The sequence below is a fragment of the Harpegnathos saltator genome, unplaced genomic scaffold, assembly GCF_003227715.2.
Source record: "Harpegnathos saltator strain DR-91 unplaced genomic scaffold, Hsal_v8.6 scaffold469, whole genome shotgun sequence".
Taxonomy (NCBI): domain Eukaryota; kingdom Metazoa; phylum Arthropoda; class Insecta; order Hymenoptera; family Formicidae; genus Harpegnathos; species Harpegnathos saltator.
The window spans coordinates 245,001-265,426 of record NW_020230282.1 but is presented as its reverse complement, the minus strand read 5'-3'; the positions used below and the strand labels follow the sequence as shown (position 1 = coordinate 265,426).

Below are 20,426 nucleotides of genomic sequence, written 5' to 3'. Positions count from 1 at the left end.
GTGACACTGACAAAGAAAGCATTGGCACTAATTATGATCAGTAAAATCTTTCGCTCCATCATCTTTTTCGTATGTATACACTTATAAAATTTTCATTCCGGTCCCGCACATTGTCTGATATTGACGAGCAGAAAGCCCGATAATTGGTACGAATTAAAAGGTTCCGTGATACAACAGCTTGAACCGTTCGGCGGTTCGTTACGATAGTCAGAGGCGTCGTCGAAACACACACGACGTTTTACACACGATTTATGCGAGCATAAAAACGTATTTTCCCTTCTTCCTCGCCTCTCTTCTCTACGGTGAACATTTATAAAATCTTAAAGATCTACTTTGGCCATAATACATATAAAATACTATATCGCCACCAGATATATTTTTAAGTGTCACCGTGTGTTGTATAAAATGATCATAAAAGTACGAGAGAAGGGGGCAAGGGTGGACGGGGATTTTCCCGAGACACAACAACCCCGTAAAATCGGGTGACAAAAGTCGACGTCTCTGTAAAATGTAATTTGTAGTAGAACGGTCTACAAGTCGCGCGTACAAGTTTCACCTTTCTTTGTTTCTTTTTTCCATCACCGTTCTCAAAGTCTTCTAATACTGAGTTTGGAAGAAGCCAAGCCAACTGTTCTTGTTCTTGAGAATCGCCAATGTGGTTTACGATGTAATTTATCGGATTAAACTCGCGTTAAACTCGCTCCACTTAAGAGATATCGTTACTTACTAACGTCGTAGTTCTTTCGATAATTATTTATCGCATTATACAGACTACTTGATGTTTTCAGTTGTACGCTCGTGAACAATTACTCGGTCGAATCTGCTGCTGAAGAAAGGAATTGGAATATAATTGGTCATTCGGAACGATTATCATTTAGAATTGAGACAAACCTGATGAATCTCAAAATTCTTACTTTGAAGGCAGAAATCTTGGGTGTGGAAATACAAGTATTGATATCTCGTTTACATTGAGCCATGTTCGAAATACGACTTTTATATTTAATATATAACCGTTTGTGTGTAATAAAACACGATGTCACGATGCAGTATTTCGAGAGCAACTCAACGTTCGAGAATCGTTGACTCGCAGCTATGTTCAAGTGCGTATTCGAGACGCGATCGTGTTTCGTACCGCGCGGGAAATCTCTTAGATCGCGATCGGTTTTTCCGCGTACGGTTGTGCGTTTTGGCGGTTGTTTGAGTTCGCAAAGTACCTTTCGATGTTTCTCATCGCGTACATGTGTCTGAGGCTGTTGGAGGGGACTTTACTGTCGGCAAGGACACGGTAAAACTGTAAGTTCGTTACGACATCATCTATCTTGTACTGACATGTTCGATAAGATGGCGAAACGCATAACAGAGAGCGAGAGAAAAGGGACGATGGATTTGATATGTAAATGACACGCTCGTCATGTATACATTGAAAAATATCTGATACTTCTACAGACACACGACAACGTTCCGAAAATATATATTATAATATGAATCTATAATTTGGAAAAAGTACATCTTTTTGTAATCACATACAAGTACACATGTAAGTAGTCAAAGGAGAGAGAGAGAGAGAGAGAGGAGGGGGGAGGGGAAGGGAGAAAGAGAGAGAAAGACGTTACATACATACACTACATCGTCGTCGGGAAATATCGCGTTTTAAGAATTACGTTACCGTTCGAAAGTCGATTTTGGCGATGGCACTGCTAAAAGATGTATGCTTTCTCTCGCTAGTTCTCTCGAGAATGCAAATTGTTGGCTTGGCATTTCGGATACATACACGTGTACACATCTTGGAAGCTCATACGTAGTATCGCGGTTAGAGTTGATAGAATTAGGAATTAGGAAATAGATATACATCAAAATGCTAGGTTAGACTATGCTACACTGATATCGTTTAGTGACAATCACTCAGACCTGGACCTCATTGTATACAATTGTGCGGTCATTGCCTATCCATACCACTATTATCTTAGCTCAAGCACATCTAGGTACAAATCGTGATAATCGGAGTCTGATTATGCGGTAGGAAAGACATGTTCTTGTGCTTGAGTGAGATGTTGAGACTGTACGTAGTATTAGATAGATGGTTAATTATAAGATACAGTAGCTGTCGCTCATGGAAGGTATGCGGCTCCTTAAATGTCTTAAACAGAATCAGCGAATCATCGGTCCCTCAGATTAACTGAATATACGAGATTGTGCAGAATATTTAGAAAATAAATAACGATATCAAATCATCGTGTTTAGAATATCTCAGATAAAATCAAATTGTCGATATTTGTCATGTGCTTTTTCTTTCCACACATAAATATACTGTTCGAGAAAAGATATGCAAACTAGAGAATTAATATATAATTTTATGTTGTATAATCTGAGTAACCGACATAGCTCCTGATTACTGAGTTCTTAAAACTATAATAATAAAAACTAACACGGTGTCTCAGTATATTATACATAAATATATACAAACACATTTCCTCTTATATCAACAATAATTCTCATAAATGTCCATACTAATATCATACAAATGTGTGTGTGTGTGTGTATGTGTGTGTGTGTGTGTGTGTAAGCTTCATGTACCAATTTTTAAAGTATAATAATCATTTTGTAATATTAGAATACTCTTTAACGTTGAACGCAACATTTGCACTTTAAATACAGGATCACATGCCAGTCCACATTGCACCTCATGCTTGCTACGACACTATTGTGTGTGTATAAATATTATAATTATTATCAGATACTCGAGCTACGTTAATGTTTTTGCTGTTTTCTTCTTTTTGTTTACTTACGCGTTATACGTGCCGGTTTCGAGAGGAAAAGTCTTAGAGGTGGACTATACGAGCGATTATGTCGTTACGGCTTTGCAGTACGAACAGGCAGTTACAAGTGAACTGGTACCTGTGGTAGAAGAAACATGATCGAGACAATGCTTCTCAGTGATTCGTGCGCAATTGTATACATATTAACGCTATTCAGATTTACACATTATCATCAGTTATTCATGTTTTCTCTCGCGTCTCTCCTATTCGCCGATAAACTTTAAAATCCATAGAACTTTACCAAACATTCAGTAACGGCAACGTAAAATTTCGAACCCGTATACAAGTATACAACTCTTCGGGCCGTATTCATCGGGTCCGGTCTTATGTTATATTACAAGATCGTCTTAAGTTCATCCTCAGATGCTGTATAGATCATTTCATTGGCTACAGAATATCTGAACGTGAACCCAAGACGGTCTTAAATATAAGATCCGACTATGAATACGGCCCTTCGATAGCAAATGACATCACGATTCGTCGAAATTTCTCGTCTTGTCACATTGACGTTCAAGGTGCGTCAACGTTTTGACACTTCCTCAAGAGAGATCTCAATTAGAGATCTCTAGTCTAATCATACCGAGATATTTCTTCAGAATCGCAAAAGTATGGGTATCGCATCCGCGATACACTGTCATTACGCAATTTCTTTCTCTACGTGTAGTAATGGCAAATACCATAGCAATCGAGAATTCTTTAGCACGTTATATCATTTTGGCACTATGTATCCTCTATCTTTTGTCTACTATGATCCTCTTTAACCGCGGAAGATTCCTCCGTAATTCTTCTCTGAGTATTCTCTTTTTCCCTATATTTACTCGCGCTCCTATCTCCATGAACAATATTTGTACTAGAATCTGTTTCAATATTATGTTCAACAAAACAGTGTACCTGTAATTCGTTTACGGTACGCGTAGATACAGGGCAAACTTGGCACTTGTACGTTTGTAAATTGTCTCCCGTCCTCGCATCCTCCGACGAAACGGCGGCCGAGATTGGTCTCGGCTGTTCCTTCACGGCGTAGTCGCGCCTTTGCTGACTGAAGTGAGGACTGCGAAGGCGAACATCGTGGTTAATGGCTTTCGATTCTTCGCTAGCGATTGGCACGTGATATGATCGGGAGATATCCGCGTCCGTGGTCGCTTTTGCGTATTGAGCGTGAAGCGCATGCTGCGCTTGTATAGGTTCGCCCTCGTCCGATGAAGTTTCGCCGCCGCTCACCGCCTGAGCGACGGGCACGTTCTCAGAGTCCCATTGCGCGATCTTGGCCGGGTCCTTTTCGCACAATCGTTGAGCCAACATCTATCGGGGGGGGGGGGGAGGGAAACACACATGTTTTATGCAACATTGTCTTTACTTTAAAGTGTGCGCGCGAAAATTGGGCTTCTCCCTCTCGATTCTCGCGAGATACTCACCTGCAGACTAGTAAGACTATTATCACAGTCTGTGGTGTCAATGTCGTTCAGGTTGACACCAGACCTTTCCATTTCCGCGTATGTGCCAAACGGCAACTTGCCCAAGCACTCCAGCTTCATAATGTGCATCTTGCTGCGAAGATGTTTGGCCAAGTGTCCGTGTATTCTGAACGCTATCTTACAATCTGTACACTTGAAAGGCCTAGGATTGCTGGTGGTTGCCGCACCGAATGTAGAAGTCATGCTGACCTACAGTTGTCAGTTTATCACGTTTATCAGTACAAAGCGCGCACACGCTCGCCTATAAGATAAGATCGTCGATTTATCGTTTACCTTATTGTGATGGGAAACCGATCTCTCGTGTTTCGTCAAGTGACCCTTGGTCCTGAAGGAAACCGCGCAGCTTTCGCATCTGAATGGCCGTTCGAAGTAATGAATATTGATATGCAACCGTAACTGACTAGGCTTGCTGAATACCTTGTTGCAAATTCCACACACGCTCCTACCGTCCTCCGTCACACTGTAACTATATCCCATAGACTCAGTTCTTACAAGCGGAATCATTTTGATCTAAAAAAAAAAGAAAAAAAAAAAAAACGCGCGCGCGCGAATCGAACGCGGTCGCGGTTCTAGAAGAACACATACAAATTTGTGCGTGATTTTGCTTTGATTTTCTGCATTAGATATCTAGCAATTCAACATCAATGTATGTAATCGTGGAAAGATGGAAAAAGAAGAAAAAAGAGACACGTGGCGTGGAAAAATGTGTGCTGTTCTGCAAACAAGGAAGAGAGCTGTTGGAAATTGAAACGGGGCGTGTGTGCGCTCGGCGAGTACTCACGTAACATAATTAGGCGCCGGCCCACTCGACGGTTGTAGAAATTCCGCTTGCGGTTTTGGATTCGCCGTATTCGGCGACGGCGACGGCGATCGAAAGTCCGGGCCGCCGACGACTATCTTCCTGGCTACCGTGTGCTTCGCGTTATCCGGTGCATTTTGTTTGGTTGCCTCCGCGGTGTGTTTCGTTTCATAATGATAGACAACCGGTACGGCATTCCTCGCGTCAATGTTCTGCGACTTGGGAGGCTCGTGCATAGGCGACTGCATTATCTCGTAGCTGGGCCTGAGATCTTGAGGCTGCGCTCTGTATTCCGAGACAGCTCTCATGTCTCTGCTCGGCGGCCTATTATCAGAACTTGTTTGCCGCATTTCTATGTTTGTCGACGGCATAAGCTCCTGAATGACTTGCATCTCATGAGCGAATGGCTTGTACTCGCGGCTAGGCGGTCTCATCTCCTGGCCAGCCCGCATCTTCAACTCCTGCTGACTAGGTAGCCTCAGCTCTTGATTCTGCGCTCTATACTCTTGACCGGGCGTTCTGATCTCCCTGCTGGGCGGTCTCAGGTCGTGATTCCGCGGGCTCTGATTCTGCATTCGCACGTCATTGCTCGCTGTTCGAACTATCTCCTGATTAACTAGGTGACATTCCCTAGGTCTTTCCATTTCACCTATCATCTTGATCGCGTTGAACATGGAGCCCCTGTCGACGTCGATATTGGCGTGTTGCATCAGCGGCATTCGGTTGTTGGCATCCATATTCAAAGATTTCGGTGAATGGCGATCGATATTGGTTAGTGTATTTAGGACAGGCGCGTCCACGAGATAAACCGGTCTGTCCATAGAGTTGTTGTTCTTACTCATTGGTAAACCGTACTCGATGCTCGGCCTCGTACCAACGGCCGGGCTGGCTAAAACAAGCTCGAAACTCTCACGTTCAGGAAGCAAGCGACTAGGCTGTTCCTTGTTCTTGTGAGCAGTTGCCTCCAAGTCGAACGCTCGTCTCTCCATTGCCATATTGTTTTGATATATCTTCTCCCGAATTTCCATCTTTATGTCGTCGCTGGTATGCTTGGTCGCGTGCTTCACCACCCGGCTTTCCACAAGCGTGTGCTGCTGTATCTTGCTGGGGTCGGTATACGTCACCGTTGGGACGCCATTGGACTCTACATGCCTAGATCTTACGGGTTCTTGATGCCGTGGATAAATCTCCCTCTCTTGCATTTGTTTGTCCAACTTGCTGTTACCCACGCGGTACTGCTGCTTGATTTTACTGTCCATCACGTATCTCTCGGTGAGATACGCCTGCAACATATGGCCCTGCGCGTCCGGCTTCCACTCTCTGCCCTGTATAGGTAGTCGCTCCATCGTCTGGACTATCGTCTGCAAGAGGACTGGTTCCGAGACGGGAGTCAGGATATCCGCCGGCCTGGCCCGTTGCGGGATCGGCGATGGCAACGCCGATTGAACCGTCTGCTTCGTCGTCAAGTCCATCGGCTGAGACATAGATTGGTGACACGACGATTCTACAATGTCGCCGATGTCGTTACTCATTTCGACCTCCATCTCGACATCCGAGTCGTCCTTCTTCGAGGTCGATTGGATGACACTGCTCCTCGATTCTTCCGACGCCGTTCGGTTCGACGGGAAGTAATAACGATGCGATAATTCGCTTTGAATCAAAGTTGTTCCTTGGTTGGTGGTCACGTTCGGACCACTCATAGTCGATGCGCTCGCCGCGGTGGATACGACGTTCACCGTGGAAGTTGTCGGCGAGATCGGTAGGGTCAGAGCGTACGGATATGTTGTGGGTCTTCCCGACGGCAGCAAGCCTGGCAGCCTGTTTGGGTTGTTACGTTGCGAGAGACTCAGTAGACTCTGCGCCGCCTCTTGCTCCTCGCTACCGGACTCTTCGCTCTCTTCACCGTCGCTCTCTTCTTCCTCCTCCGACGATTCCTCCGCGTTGCCGCCACCGGCGGTTGACTGCACCATGGCCTCCTTGTCGGCACTCTCATCACAGGCAGTCGTGGGTACCGGTACCACGCCTAATTCCACGCATTTCTTGTAGTGAGCCTTGGACTTGGTATGTTTTGTGAGGTTGCCCTTTGTCTTGAAACTGTTGCACAAACAATCGACATTGTTTCACATAAAATCGAGACGCGAGCTAGCAGTTGAGTGATTATTTTGTTGCGCCTTGTTGCGCTTCAAATGGTGAACTTACCTGAAGGCACAGTGCTTGCAGGTGTACGGCCTAACATCTGTATGCGTTCTGATATGTTTCTTCAGCATAGATGGTTTCTTACACCGAATACCACATTCTTTACAGACGTAACGTCCTCGACCTTGCGAAACATACCATGTTGTACTTGAGTTTCTTGTCAATAACGCACGTCATTATCGTTAAACATTTTCTCGCAGATCTCCTTTCAAAATATCGTTTCGCGTCTTTCGAGTTCATACATATCGATAAAATAATTTTAGAATTTGTTAGATATTGTTATTGCGGAAAGAATGACTAGTACAAACTAGATAGCTAGAAGGAGGAGATTTTGTGTAAAGTCTGTCAATTTGGAAAACAATACAATAGAGACATATCTCACCTCTTCCGCGCACATAGGTGTAATCCTCGTTGCTCTCATAACCTCCGTCGAATATCGTCATTTTTTTGGCTTTCTCCTGCATATCACTCTCCAAGCCGCTGTCCGGACTCGTGGGAGTGGTTGGTCTTTGCGAGGAGTGTGTCAGAATGTCTTCCTGCTTTTTCCAAGCGGTGGTGTAGTTGGAAGGCCTGTGCCGGGAGTCGTAGTGCGCCATGTCTACGTCTGACGGTGCCTCCTTGCATATTTTCCAGTTGGAGTACATCGACAGACCGTGTTGCTGCGTAACGTACATCGGTTGCGGTCGATTCAAGGTGCAATAGAACACTCTGGTGGAACACTTTAATCCCAGATATGTGTAGGCGTGCCCATTTAGATACAGTTGTCCGTACGACTTTTTGGGTCGCGGAGTCTCCGGACTGATGAGAGGAAGTGTGTTCGCCGTTGGCGTGATCCCGTGATGCTTCTTCGGCGTGAACGTGCCGGGCTTGAGCGGTAGCGACGTAGGTCTCACAAACTTGTTAGAGTTGGTCGCTTCCTCGATGACTTCACTGCCGCAGCTACTCTTTGGCGATTTGGCCTCGGGCTTGTCCTTAGTAATTACTATCTCTACGGAAGTTTTCGTTGGCACTTCTGTTTTGGAGGAATCTAGGTTCACAAGTATCACCGACGGTACAGGCTCGGCAACTTTCGTTTTGGCCCCGTTGAACGCGTCGCAACCGTCTACGAGCTTCGCTCGTCCGTCACAGAGACTACTCTTCAATCGGCCATTTTCATGAGGCGGCAGATCATATTTGGAGATGGCGATGTGCGTATCAGCCGATGCCCTGCCAGCGTCTACCTCACTTGCACCCCAATTGGACGGCCTTTTTCTGCTTTCCGTAGTAGCAGTAGTAGTAGTAGTGGTAGTAGTAGTACTGGTAGTAGCAGTAGCAGTAGTAGTAATAGTAGTAGCAGTGGTGGTAGTGGTGGTGATGGTAGTGGTGGTGGTGGTGGTGGTGGTTGTGGTAGTAGTGGTAGCAGCAGCAACAGTTTTGGGCGAGTACCTCAATTTAGTAGTGTAAGAACTAGAGGAATTCACCGTATCCATGCCATTTGGATAACCGGGAGTTTTGTCCGAATGCTTCGGACTCTTGTCGTATGTAAACTCTCTTCTTTCCCGGGGACTCTCTATACTCTTGTACTTCACCGCCACGCCATTCTTGATATGACGATCGAGCTCCGTTTTACCGATTTCCCCGGTGGGCATCGACGGCATCTTTGCGCGATATTTATCCGTCGAGGTCTCGATCTTAACATTAGGAACTTTGGGGCTGATCAAGCCGCTTTTTGAACCGTCACCGCTGGGAGTTTTGAAGCTGCTCTTGGATTCCTTGGCCGGGCTTGCCAGATCCAGAGGCTGGTCCAACACGGAGGGTGGTCCGGGTAACAGTCCGAGTATACCAGACGGCACAGGCACGCCAGCTTGTACCTTTACCGGACTGGCCAAGTTCAGAGGTTGGGGTACCATATGTAGACCCGGTAGACCTGGTATCACCTTGTAGCCGGCTTCATCGGACGTCACACTCGGAGATATGTCTATGTTCGGTATGCCGGTTAGAGTATGCGGCCCAGGCATGCCGGGAACATAGGGTATTATTTTACCGCCATGGAGGATATTGGTGATGCCTGCTTGTGGCAACGTCAACGGATTGTAGGCAGTGATATTGGTCAGTGGGTTCAAATGCGGCTCCAGGTAGTTGTAGCAGGACATATTTGGCGCTATATTGGGGGTTGATATGTTCGGTATGATGGGCGCCAGCATCTTCGGTACGTTGGGTAGAGATATGGAGGAACTCGGTGTGCTAACCGGCGTACCTGGTGGCTTGTGAACCATGGTGCCACCCGAGTGCAGTCCGGACTTGACTACTACCGACGCCGTCTCTGAGGTTACGCACTTGCTACTCACTATGTGCTCGCTGGTGGGCGAGTTGGTCTGCCGTGGCTCGATTCTCATGGTTTTTGTTTCGCCCGTGTTGTCGAGAATTCTCACCTCGCCGCCGAACATCTGCAGGGAATTTGGACGCGGGTACTTGCTGAGCTCTTCCAGCGACCTCAGGCTGGTCGGCACAGTCTCCAATCGTGGTTTCTTCGTGGGTGGAGCGTATGCGTCGACCAGCCGAGTGTTACCCAGCAGAGGACCCGGCGAGGGTAACGGTTGCAAGGTGCCGTAGTAAGATTCGGAAGACTTGGAGTCAAAGTCGGACTCTCCGCGTTTCTCCAGCTCGCCGGGATAATCTGCCCTTCGGGGACTACCAGTGCCCTTGCAATAGTACCTACGATGAGTCTCTAGGTTGTCTACGCTAGTGTACGGGATGTTGCACGCGGGACACGTCAGATTGTCGATACCGGCAGCCTCCGGCAACGGTCCGTTCGCGGTATTAGAAGTTTTCAGAAGAAGATCTTTGATGATTGAACCCTCGGCATTGTGTGCGGCGTCCTCCTTTATTCCCTCCTGAACAAAGCTGTCGCTGTAACAACGTTTCCTACTCGAGGACTCAGATTCCGCGGAAGACAGGTTCAACGGCAGCTCCAACTGTTTCGTTTCCACCAAGCTCTGTTGGCGCTGCATCAGTTTGTGGAGGCGCGGATCCACTGCGTCTACGATTGCCTGATTATCCGTTATGATCTTGTCGATGTGCTCTTGCAATTGTTCCGCGTTTGGCTTGGTATTGGAAGCAGTTGTGGTGGAACAAGAAGAGGAAGAGGAGGAGGAGGATGAGGAGGAGGAGGAAGAGGAGGAGGAGGAGGAGGAGGAGGAGGAGGAAGAGGAGCTGCTGCTGGAAGAACTGGGTGACAAGGAAGGCGTTTCGGCGTCGTTTACGCACTGTAGCGCCGTATGAAATTTCGGCTTGTAGATTTTGCCGGTTTTGACGGTCTTCATGACGATGGACACCGTCGTCGTCGTTGTCATCGTCGTAGGTGTCGAAGCGGGAGGTGGCGGTGGCGTACCTGTGCCATTGCTGGCGCTGTCTGACAAGCTTATGTCGGAATCTTCGGACATCTGCGAACAACGTTATAGCTTTATCGATGTCAAATCAAATGACTTCATTTCTACAACTAATTCTCCAAATAATTATTCGCTATATTTATGTGCACGTATATTCAGTGTGTGTATTGTGTGTCCTCTTTTTTTCTAGTACGTTATTTTATACTATGGCATACTTTTGTGCAAAAATACGCTGTCAAACGCATTATATCGCTACTACTATCAGAACCAGTCAAATCCAGACTTGACGAAATTCAGCGAAATTAATCCAAATAAATCTTAATCCAAATGGAAAATGAATGTGAAAGGAATAGATAGTCAATTTGCATTTCTATATTATTATTAATGAATCCTTTTAACGAATACCTTGCTCGCGTCTCCTCCTTCCATCTTGAGCGCGTGAGCGCGCGATCTGCGATGCTTGTACAGATTCGACTTGGTCTTGAAGGCAAATCCGCAAGGCACGCACGGGTACGGTCGTTCATTCGTGTGCGCTCTGATGTGCTTTTGAAGTACGCTGGGTTTTGCGCAGGACAAGTTGCAGTAAGGACAAACGTAGCCGCTCTTTCGGGACTCGGTGGGCTCTCCTTCGGGTTCTGGGGAAGCCTCGAGTTTGACGGGTTCCTTCGTCTCCTTGCCATCCTTGTCGGTGGTGTCCTTTCGCTTGGGCGTCTCGACAGAGATATTATTCGTCGTGGTCTCCTTCCTGGGCTCGACCCTGGACGCGACCTCGGTCGTCGCCATCTTTTTGAATTTCTTGTGCAGGTACTTTGGCTCGCCATCGTTGTTATTGTTGTTGGTGTTGTTGTTGTTGTTGTTGTTGTTGTTGTTGTTGGTCAGCTGTGGGTCTGTCATCGCCACAGTGTGAGTCTCTGCAAACGGCGTGGTACCGAGTGGATTCAGTAACCGACTGTGATTATCGGGGGCCGGATGAAAAGGTTGTGCGGAAGAAGGCGAGAGATCGAGGTGGTGGACTGTCAGGTGACTCAGACGACGACGACGACGACGACGACGACGACGACGACGACGACGGACAACGACGACGATCACGACGATGAAGATGAAGACGAAGGGGGGAGAGAGTGATTCATCACAGGTCGCGTCGCGGTTTCTCGATACTGCGCGCGAATTATTCCACGAAGCAGACGTGTCGATTCGATCCGATATAATTGTCGGAGGCTATTATCCCGCGCGTTAGAATACTACAGTATGGAGAGAGAGAGAGAGAGAGAGAGAGAGAGAGAGAGAGAGTGCGCGCACGGCTGTTGACGCGTAAAAAGTCCCGAAGTAACGGGCTTCGAACCGAGTTTATTACGTGCTAAGTGATTTTACGTAAGGTGCTAATGACGCGTCGAATTCGCGATGACGACAGACACGGATAGTACGCTTCGCGCGGCCACTATTGTGCATGAGGAAAGTATACGAGGTCGCTGGCAAGAGATAGGAGAGAACCGCCGACTAGAAAATTCTAGGTGCTGTCCGCGTGTCGGTTGCCTCTCGCGATGCACACTCGTCTCTCTGTACGACGCGCAGGCATCTATGCGCTCGTGCGCGATAGTTTGCGGATGGGAATACGTCGCTATTGACTATCGTCGTTCGCTGATTGAGAGCTGTATTACGTTCCATCGCGATTACGCCGCAGTAACTGACGATTACGTTACGCGCAAAAGTGATTCGATTCGTTACGCGTAATTGCGCCGAGTCACGATCGAGTCATCAGACAGAATATTGTTTCAGGCCTGTTGTGTTGCGTTAAAAGGTGTAAGAGGTGTCTCGAGTAACTCGCTCGATCGTCCCACGTCGCACCAAGAACGGGATATAAATGTCGAATTTGTGCGCGTATCGATAATAGGTTAAAATATATAACTTTGGCATACTTTTTATTTAATGGGTGCGATAGAGTGTGTGTGTGTGTATTCTGTATGAGGAAAGTAAACGACGAGAAAAGAGCACTGTGCGATGTTCCGCAGTATACTTTCGCCAAAAAGGGGGAAAGATATATTCAGCCGTGAATAATCGCTAATAATAATCGGTCAATAGATATTCCCTCGCAGTGCATCCCCGCTATTTCTTAATAGTCGCGCTAGAACGATCGCTTTATATCCGCGTACGAGCATTAAACGTTAGCAAATTCGACAAATATTTCAATTATGGGACTCGATCACGTGTCCTGCGGTTTCCTGCGGTCGATTATAACGTCCTGCCTAATTTTTAAAATCTGCGTCCGAAAATACGCGGTAACTCGAGAGGCGCAAAAGAAATATTTATACTACAACAGTAGAGCAAAGAATCAACGAATAAAATTTCGCAATTTCATAAACAGTTGCATCTTGCAGAATTCCGTTAGACGGAGTTATTCTAATCGCGCCCAGGGTAGGTCAGAGCGGAGGCAAACTCGGAGATCGGTTCAAACTTGATTATCCGCGCGTTCAATATTCAAGACGCGACAGGTCGTCCTCGTGGAATTATGCGGCAACGCGGTGTTACGAAAGCGGAAGTGGAGCGCAGGTTCAACAGTTCAGAGTCATTTACACACAAACGAGGCTTTTCTTCGCCTGCACACCGTTTATAAGCGCCCGAGATCTTTCGTATTTGTCTTTTGGACGATAGAATTATTTTGAATTATATAGAATTGCAGTCGCAAAAAATTCTTGTCCCGTCTTCTCTCTAGCTGTGTCGACGTCGATTAAACGCGTAATTACCGACCGACGTCGTGGAAACGTCGAGTGCTGCTGACGTCTAATTTGTTTGCTGAAGCTTGAGCCTGATGCATTCGTTTAGTCGTTATCACCAGTGCGCAATTATCTAAAAACGTTGCAAAAGTTCATTTCCGCCTAGCAAGATTTCGATTTGTGAACATGTGGTATTATTGGGATTAATACTCCCAACTTCCCGTGCTTGGACCCTCTTCCTTGTCATTTTTTGAGGTAAGATTTTTTAGAGCACGTTTCTAAGGATTTGTTAAATTTGACAGATGCATATGTATCATACGTTTGTACGTGTTCGATCGCTAGCGACCTTTTGCTACGCACGCTTGCTCTGTTGTCAAAATTAATCGGAATCGCGAGAGTTTAAAGTCCATCAATGTCGTTTGTATTATCCCTTGTCCTTCGTCCGGCCTCGTTGTGTCCCTGGACGAGGAATGCGCAACGCCAACCAGTCGACTCCGCGCCGTTTCCCGCGTATTTTTATAGCTAGCAGAAATCGTCGGCTTTTTCTTGGACGCCACTTTCGCGGCACCGTTCGCCGAAGTGCCCCGATAATTTTGGACCGTGCTATTTATACGTGCAAATAGAGGGAGAGGGAGAGAGAGAGAGAGGGGGAGAGAGAGAGAGAGAGAGAGAGAGAGAGAGAGAGAGAGAGAGAGAGAGAGAGAGAGAGAGAGAGAGAGAGAAGAAACGAGAAGAGCTGGTAGAACGCGAGCCAATCTGGTTCGTCGACTGAGGCATTCCTCGAGGAGAGTCATCATCGCACTCAAACGAGTGCTTAACATCGTCGATCTATTTGGCAACTATAGACTTCATTGCGAAAAAAACACCGGGAAAGCTCCGCGAAATGTTCAACTCTCATAGAGGTACCCCTGACGGGTCGCAGCATAGAACTTACCGCAACAAGAGACTAACCGTCTTCAAGGAATAGAGGATTAGGTGATTGATAAGTTGGTAAGATCACAAATAGATGACCCTGTCTGTGACAGCGACTTGTTAATTTTTCTTCAAGTTACTTTTTAGTTCTTAAATGTCATCACTCATCAGTCATTACTCTGTCAGAATTGATGGTTCACACAGTTCCGAAGAATAAAACATCACATTCAACGTGATTGAAGGTGAAACAAGATAAAGCTCATCCTTGCTACTGTATGCTTTACCACTTTAATCAGAGTGAAACAGCTGCAACAATTAAAATATACTGATTTATGAGAGATCTATGGAGAGAACATTGTATCCGCTGCGTGCTGTCTGCGAGAAATGGTTCAAAAGGTTTAGAAATGGTGATTATACGATGTCGTCGACAACAAGCCGCGTTCTGTGATCGTCGAATTGGAAGCCCAAATATCGAAGTGCTCAGCCCAAATATTATAAAAGAGCTCGCAGGGCGGCCGTGAAGAATTGACGAATCGACAATATCCCGCCACTTCGAAGTAATGAGAAAGATTCAGAAGAAAGGAAAAAACGCCGTCGCGAATAGCCGCGAATCGACGCAAAAATAATAATAAGTGTCACCTCGATATATTTTCATTCGTTCATTTTATGGATATGGAGATCGAAGAGGACACTTCTCTATCTAATCATCTAATTAAAATCGTTCGTTCGATTGTTCGGAAAACATTCGAGAACATTCGCATTGAATCGCGTCAGTTACAGATGCAGCAGTAAAGTTTACGTTGCGCGCGCGTGTGAGCGCGCGGACACAATAGGTTGATCAGTGGGATGTAAAAGCAGCTCTCTTTATAAGCGTTGTGGGAGGATACGTGTGACGCATAGAGATACGCGAGATACGGGAAACTTCATTAGTCTTCTTGGCGGCGGCGGCGGCGGCGGCGGCGGCAGCGGTTACCGCGGCTACGATGAATCCGGAATCCAGAAATGAATGAAACGCACGGTCTTTTCGTGCCCATTCTTATTCGTTTCTATGCTCTATGAGCACGCACGCGATATCTGCGCGCTATCTATCACACGGCATTATCGCAGGATGTTTTATGCGTTACAGGCCGGCTCAAAAGTTGAGACGTGAGGAAACTGATTCACCGTTGACCGCGCGCGTGTTCGGTTCTTCCCCGTAATCGCCGTAATTTCGACACGAGGTGTCTGTGCGTGCGCGACGATAATTATATAGCACAGGGGACTATTCCCAACTACCTCTCTCTGTGATGATAACATACGCGATGGTATGACGTATTATGTATATGACGTATATCTTTATCAGAATTTCCAACTTGTGAACAAATTGACGCACAATTGTACTTTTCTAAATTAAGCGCTTACATCGAAACTTTAACTTTCCTCGCTTACAAATTAACCGACTCATTACCCGAGTGGAAAAACAGCAAAATTTCAAGATTTTGAGAAGCATCCGTCATCTGAAGAAATATTTTCTTCCCCATTCACGGATCGAACCGTTGTTACAAATTAATGAGATCAATGATATCAGTCAGGGATATGAAAGAAGGACAAGCAGCAAAACGCGTAGGGATTATATGATGGATGACGTAACAACTGACGCCGAGTTCCACATTATTCAATTAACGTCCTCTCAAATATTTGTCTGAAATTACAGCTTGTTATCGAAGTTATTCGTGCATCATGCATACGCTCGTGTAGTCCTGCTACACATTTGCAAATATATCTCGCGCGAACATGTACGGCTGCGCAATAAATACGGTAAGCTCGTCGTATGCACTCTCGTTTGCGAAGCGATGAAAATGGGTCACGATACGTTTTGTTTATATTTCGAGCAAATGCAGATGCAGATGCAGATGCAGATGCAGATTTCTGTCGGGGTTATACTCGGAATATAAAATTGACGCGCCGCGGTTATTTCTCCGGGAATAACGTGCTCGCAATAGCGATTGCGCGTCGATTGCATTGTCGTTTAATCGCGCATGTGGCAAATGGATGGAGTAGTGACGAGATAGGCGAACACCGTTGTTACTTAACGATGACAGTTCTCACGGGTGCGCGCAAAGTTGCTCCCGACTAAATCAGTCGAAATAACATCGGCGGTATTGACTGTTATTTTACTGTAGATCATCGATCGGCTGTGGATCGAAGGAAGGCACGCCATCGCGCGCACGTAAACCTGATCGTGTCGTCGCGTATCAAGTTTTATTTTCGGGCTCTCGGCCGACGAGTTTAGCGATTCCGCCCACACATCGTCGCTCGCCGGTCCGAGTAAAACGCCAGCCCGGTCGCTCGAGTCCCTGGGGTATTTTATTGATGTATTGGTGTTATTATTGTTCGTCCTCTATCTCTCGATGCTTCGCTCCCTGACCTCGGTGTCCCCTCGGTGTCCCCCCTCCCTTGCCGATACATCGCAAAGGCATATGCGCAAAGATAAATGTCGTTGCATCTCGTTGTGTGTCGGCTATAAGCGAGACGCGAACCTGAGGCAAAGTTATTTTCGCGCTCCCTGCTTCTCCCGGCAGCTTCTCCTCAACTTCAATTCAATGTCTCCACGTTCGTTGTTGCGTATGCGGAAAGCAGTGCGAAGAACGAACAACAAATGAAATAATATAATCTGTCTTGCATGACTCGGGCTTGAGTCTGACTAACCCCGGTCCAAGAGACGAAGCGTAAACTCGAGCAAACGATCAATTGCAGCCTATGAATAGCCCCCGTTCAGTCTGCCGCGCGCGTTGCACGTACATCGTACCACCGCGCTATATGGACCTGACAATTCGTTAATTGTTTTATACCGGACGCGTTAAACGCTCGTTCAACTGACCGCGACCCGACGGTAATCCCGTCGTGCTTTAATTTTCACACTTGTTTACGTTCGATTTTTGCGAACGGCCGTTTGCGTTTTCGCCGTTTGGACGCTTCAACTAGTACGGTTCCGTTTCTTAGTTTTCTCTCTCTCTCTCTCTCTCTCTCTCTCTCTCTCTCTCTCTCTCGTCTTTGTTTATTTTATCATTTTGTCATATTTCAGATTCTTTCAATTTATTTTCAGGATTATTCTCCCCCGGTTAGCGGTGTCAGACTTTCCACTTTATGGTTTACACATACACACACACACACACACACACATAACTACGTGCACGTAGAGCAGAGTAAGTAAACTACCCCGTTGTCTTGGCACAGACTACATTGAATCTCTCTCTCTCTCTCTCTCTCGATCTTAGCCTTCAGCCGGTCGACCTCAAAAACACGAAGGTCAATTTCACATTTTCGAGCTTGTTGTTATTTATCATTATCACCGTCATTATATAACGCCGTATATAGAGAGAGGACATTTCACACCTGCACCACGAGTCGCACTTGAATCAGCAGCGTCTCTCGTTATCGAACGATTGCGGAAGTCGACTCGGGCGAGATAGCGCGACTTTCGCCGGCGAGGCAGTCACTCGACACACGAGCTCTCGAGAGTCCTTTGTCATCGAAGCGAACATGTCGTAAACTTTTAAACGTTAACGCGATCATCCAGTGAGAATCATTCGCGAGAGAAGCGCGCAAAATCTCGGGACAGAAATTGTTGATTCTCTCCGGAGAATTTCTTTTTTATTTTATGTGCGTTTCGAACAAACGTGCTTTTAAGCTGAGGATTGATCAAATGATATTGTGTGTCCTGTTTCTGTGTGATCTGTTCTGTTCTGCCAACTTAATACTAATAAGGTTGTATTAATTAATTCAGCCTGACTGTATAGATTAATGCTCCTTTATACGTGTGTGCTCAACATTAATTTTTTCTAGTTAGACTTTACTATGAGCAAGGAATTTTGTAAACTCTTGGAGGGGGGGGGGGGTGTATATGTGTGTGCGTTCAAGGGAGATGTCCTATTCTTTGGGTTATTGAGGCTGACTATTTTTACTGCAGATTTGTATATATTTTTTATGACTTGTTAGGATCCTGTGTGTGTATGGTAATTTTATCTGTGACTCCTTGTATATATGGCATTTTATCCATCGCGAGCTGGATTATTCCCGCTTATCCATTGATATCGATAAAGCTGGTGTACCATCTTCTTTCGGTGGCATGATTTAATTCAATGTAGAAATCGATAACGGTAGGAAACGAATCACTTGGTGGTGAGTATGACGGATGGCGCGTAGAGTAGGTGGCTGTCATATATTTGTTGGATGTATTGTCAACAATTTTAATTGTCCGCTAGCAGCGCTAGCAGTTTTGACGTGCGCGCGCGGTACATATATTTGTCGTCACATTTATCGTGGATATATCGTTAGATTGTTCATGTGCTCGATGTGCGAACGTGACGAGCTATTAGCATCCGCTCGATGCGATATGTTGCGGTGAATTAAATCAGTGACGCGCGTTATTTTTCTCTTGTGCGGAGCGTGCGAATCAATTCGCTCTCTTTGGTCATTGAGACCAAACGTCTGAAATTCCGACATTGATTCCAATGTATTCCACTGTCGCAATTTAGAAAAAAAAAAAAAAAAAAAGAAAAAAGAAACATAATTGAAATACCGCTGCAACATATTCCGTTCCCAATTGATGAAGCTATTCGTTTGTCACATTCCAATTATGAACAAATCAACGCGTCCCGCATACCAAATCGTGCAAATCGTGGACGTTGAATTACATCGAAAGTATATCACGTCACGGAAGCAAGGTTGAGAAACACTGATATACTGATATATCGCATATAGCGGGTCTGCGACGGCCGAGTGCGTCGCTGCACCGGATGAACTCTGGCTGGTATTGGCCGACCACACCACCTCCTCTGTCTAGCTGTGCGCGGACTGTACTTGTCGCATGCGACTACGTAAAGTTGTACAGTGCTGCCACTGGCGAGGAAACGGGAGATTCCCGCGAAGCGCAGCAAGTGAGTCACGCGCACGGCCCCGACTCGAGTCGCGCGCGTCTGACGAAGCAGCGGCGGCGTTCCGTCCCTCCACCCTCCGCCGCGCGCCGCCGCCGCCGCCACCACCAGAGCAACGCTTACTTGCGTCTGACGGAGCACCTCTCTTCCACCGTCGGCCTTCGCGGCCACTGACGCACACGCGCGCGCACACATGCACGACGCGATGGTATCGCGCCTCCTCTCTTTCATGTGTGCACGTATACGCGCGCGCGCGCGCACGGGGGATCCCCGCCCGACTGTCCGCTGTTGTGCCTGGTACTTCACGATAATCCCCCACCGCGCCTCGCCGGAGAGGAGACTCGATGCGCGGTGAATTCACGCCGTTCACGCACAGCGCTGCCAGTGAACGGGTGATTGGGTCACGCACCCCGCGTGCGTCTACGTGCCCTAGGACGTTCACGGCCGCGTATCCGCGAAAGAAAGGACGCTCTTCGAAAAGTCGAATCATTACAAACGATGCGTATCGCCCGTATCTCCTGCCCTCTCCCTCCCTGTCTTGCCAAGAGACAAGGCTTTATCACTATATATATATATATATATATATATATATATATATATATATATATATATCTCACGTAAAAAGATGAACACTGACTTCTAGATGTCAGCTTTAGATCATGCGCTCAGTTCGTGCCCGTTATTGTTCATCGTTGCTATACACTTTCTGTCCCGTTTTGCGATCTTTCAGAGCGCATGACAGAATTAATCTCTTGGCGTTTAAATAAATAATTGATCGACTCGACTCGGCTAACCGAGTCATCATTTCACCCAAATAATCACCCTGTACACAGACATTGATTTCACATATTTACTTTCCGACTCGTTTAATTAGATTCTATCACCGATAAGCATCGTTAACCACCGATGGCTGCTTTCGTGCGCGACTATGACGCACACAGCGCAAATCCAATAGAGAATTCTTCGTCGCATTTCACTGCCGTCTCATTGTAAATATGTTACAACACGACTCTATGAATTGCTAATTCGCAGAAGATTACTAATCGAGCATGCAAATGTGCTACTACGCACATTTAACGGATGATTTCCTTCCCGTAAAAAAAGCCGGAAATGCAGACTATAGACGAGCATCAAGAGACGAACAACGCAAAATAAGATTTCATTGTCCAGTGATTGAAATTTTGTTTACGTTTGTTCAGGAGTGTGCATTTACAAAGGGGAAATCTGTCGACC

General features: G+C 46.4%; 1 protein-coding gene across 3 annotated transcripts in view; it reads right to left on the bottom strand.

Moving 5' to 3' along the window:
* Positions 1 to 490: 490 nt before the first annotated feature.
* Positions 491 to 20,426, bottom strand: part of shn (zinc finger protein schnurri) — a 23,719-nt gene continuing 3,783 nt past the window's right edge. Inside the window, exons 2-9 of one of the 3 annotated variants that reach the window (XR_003113455.1) lie at positions 11,060 to 11,565; positions 7,669 to 10,708; positions 7,290 to 7,410; positions 5,073 to 7,184; positions 4,565 to 4,751; positions 4,232 to 4,480; positions 2,787 to 4,118; positions 491 to 2,698 (exon numbers count right to left, since the gene is read on the bottom strand). Coding sequence is in view for 2 of the 3 variants with exons in the window: in XM_025302131.1 (XP_025157916.1) it covers positions 3,537 to 4,118; positions 4,232 to 4,480; positions 4,565 to 4,751; positions 5,073 to 7,184; positions 7,290 to 7,410; positions 7,669 to 10,708; positions 11,060 to 11,565 (6,797 nt within the window). In the remaining variant the exon portion in view is untranslated. Of the gene's footprint in view, positions 4,119 to 4,231; positions 4,481 to 4,564; positions 4,758 to 5,072; positions 7,185 to 7,289; positions 7,411 to 7,668; positions 10,709 to 11,059; positions 11,566 to 20,426 lie in introns of all 3 variants that reach the window. The other 2 variants (XM_025302132.1, XM_025302131.1) reach the window with 2 other exon arrangements.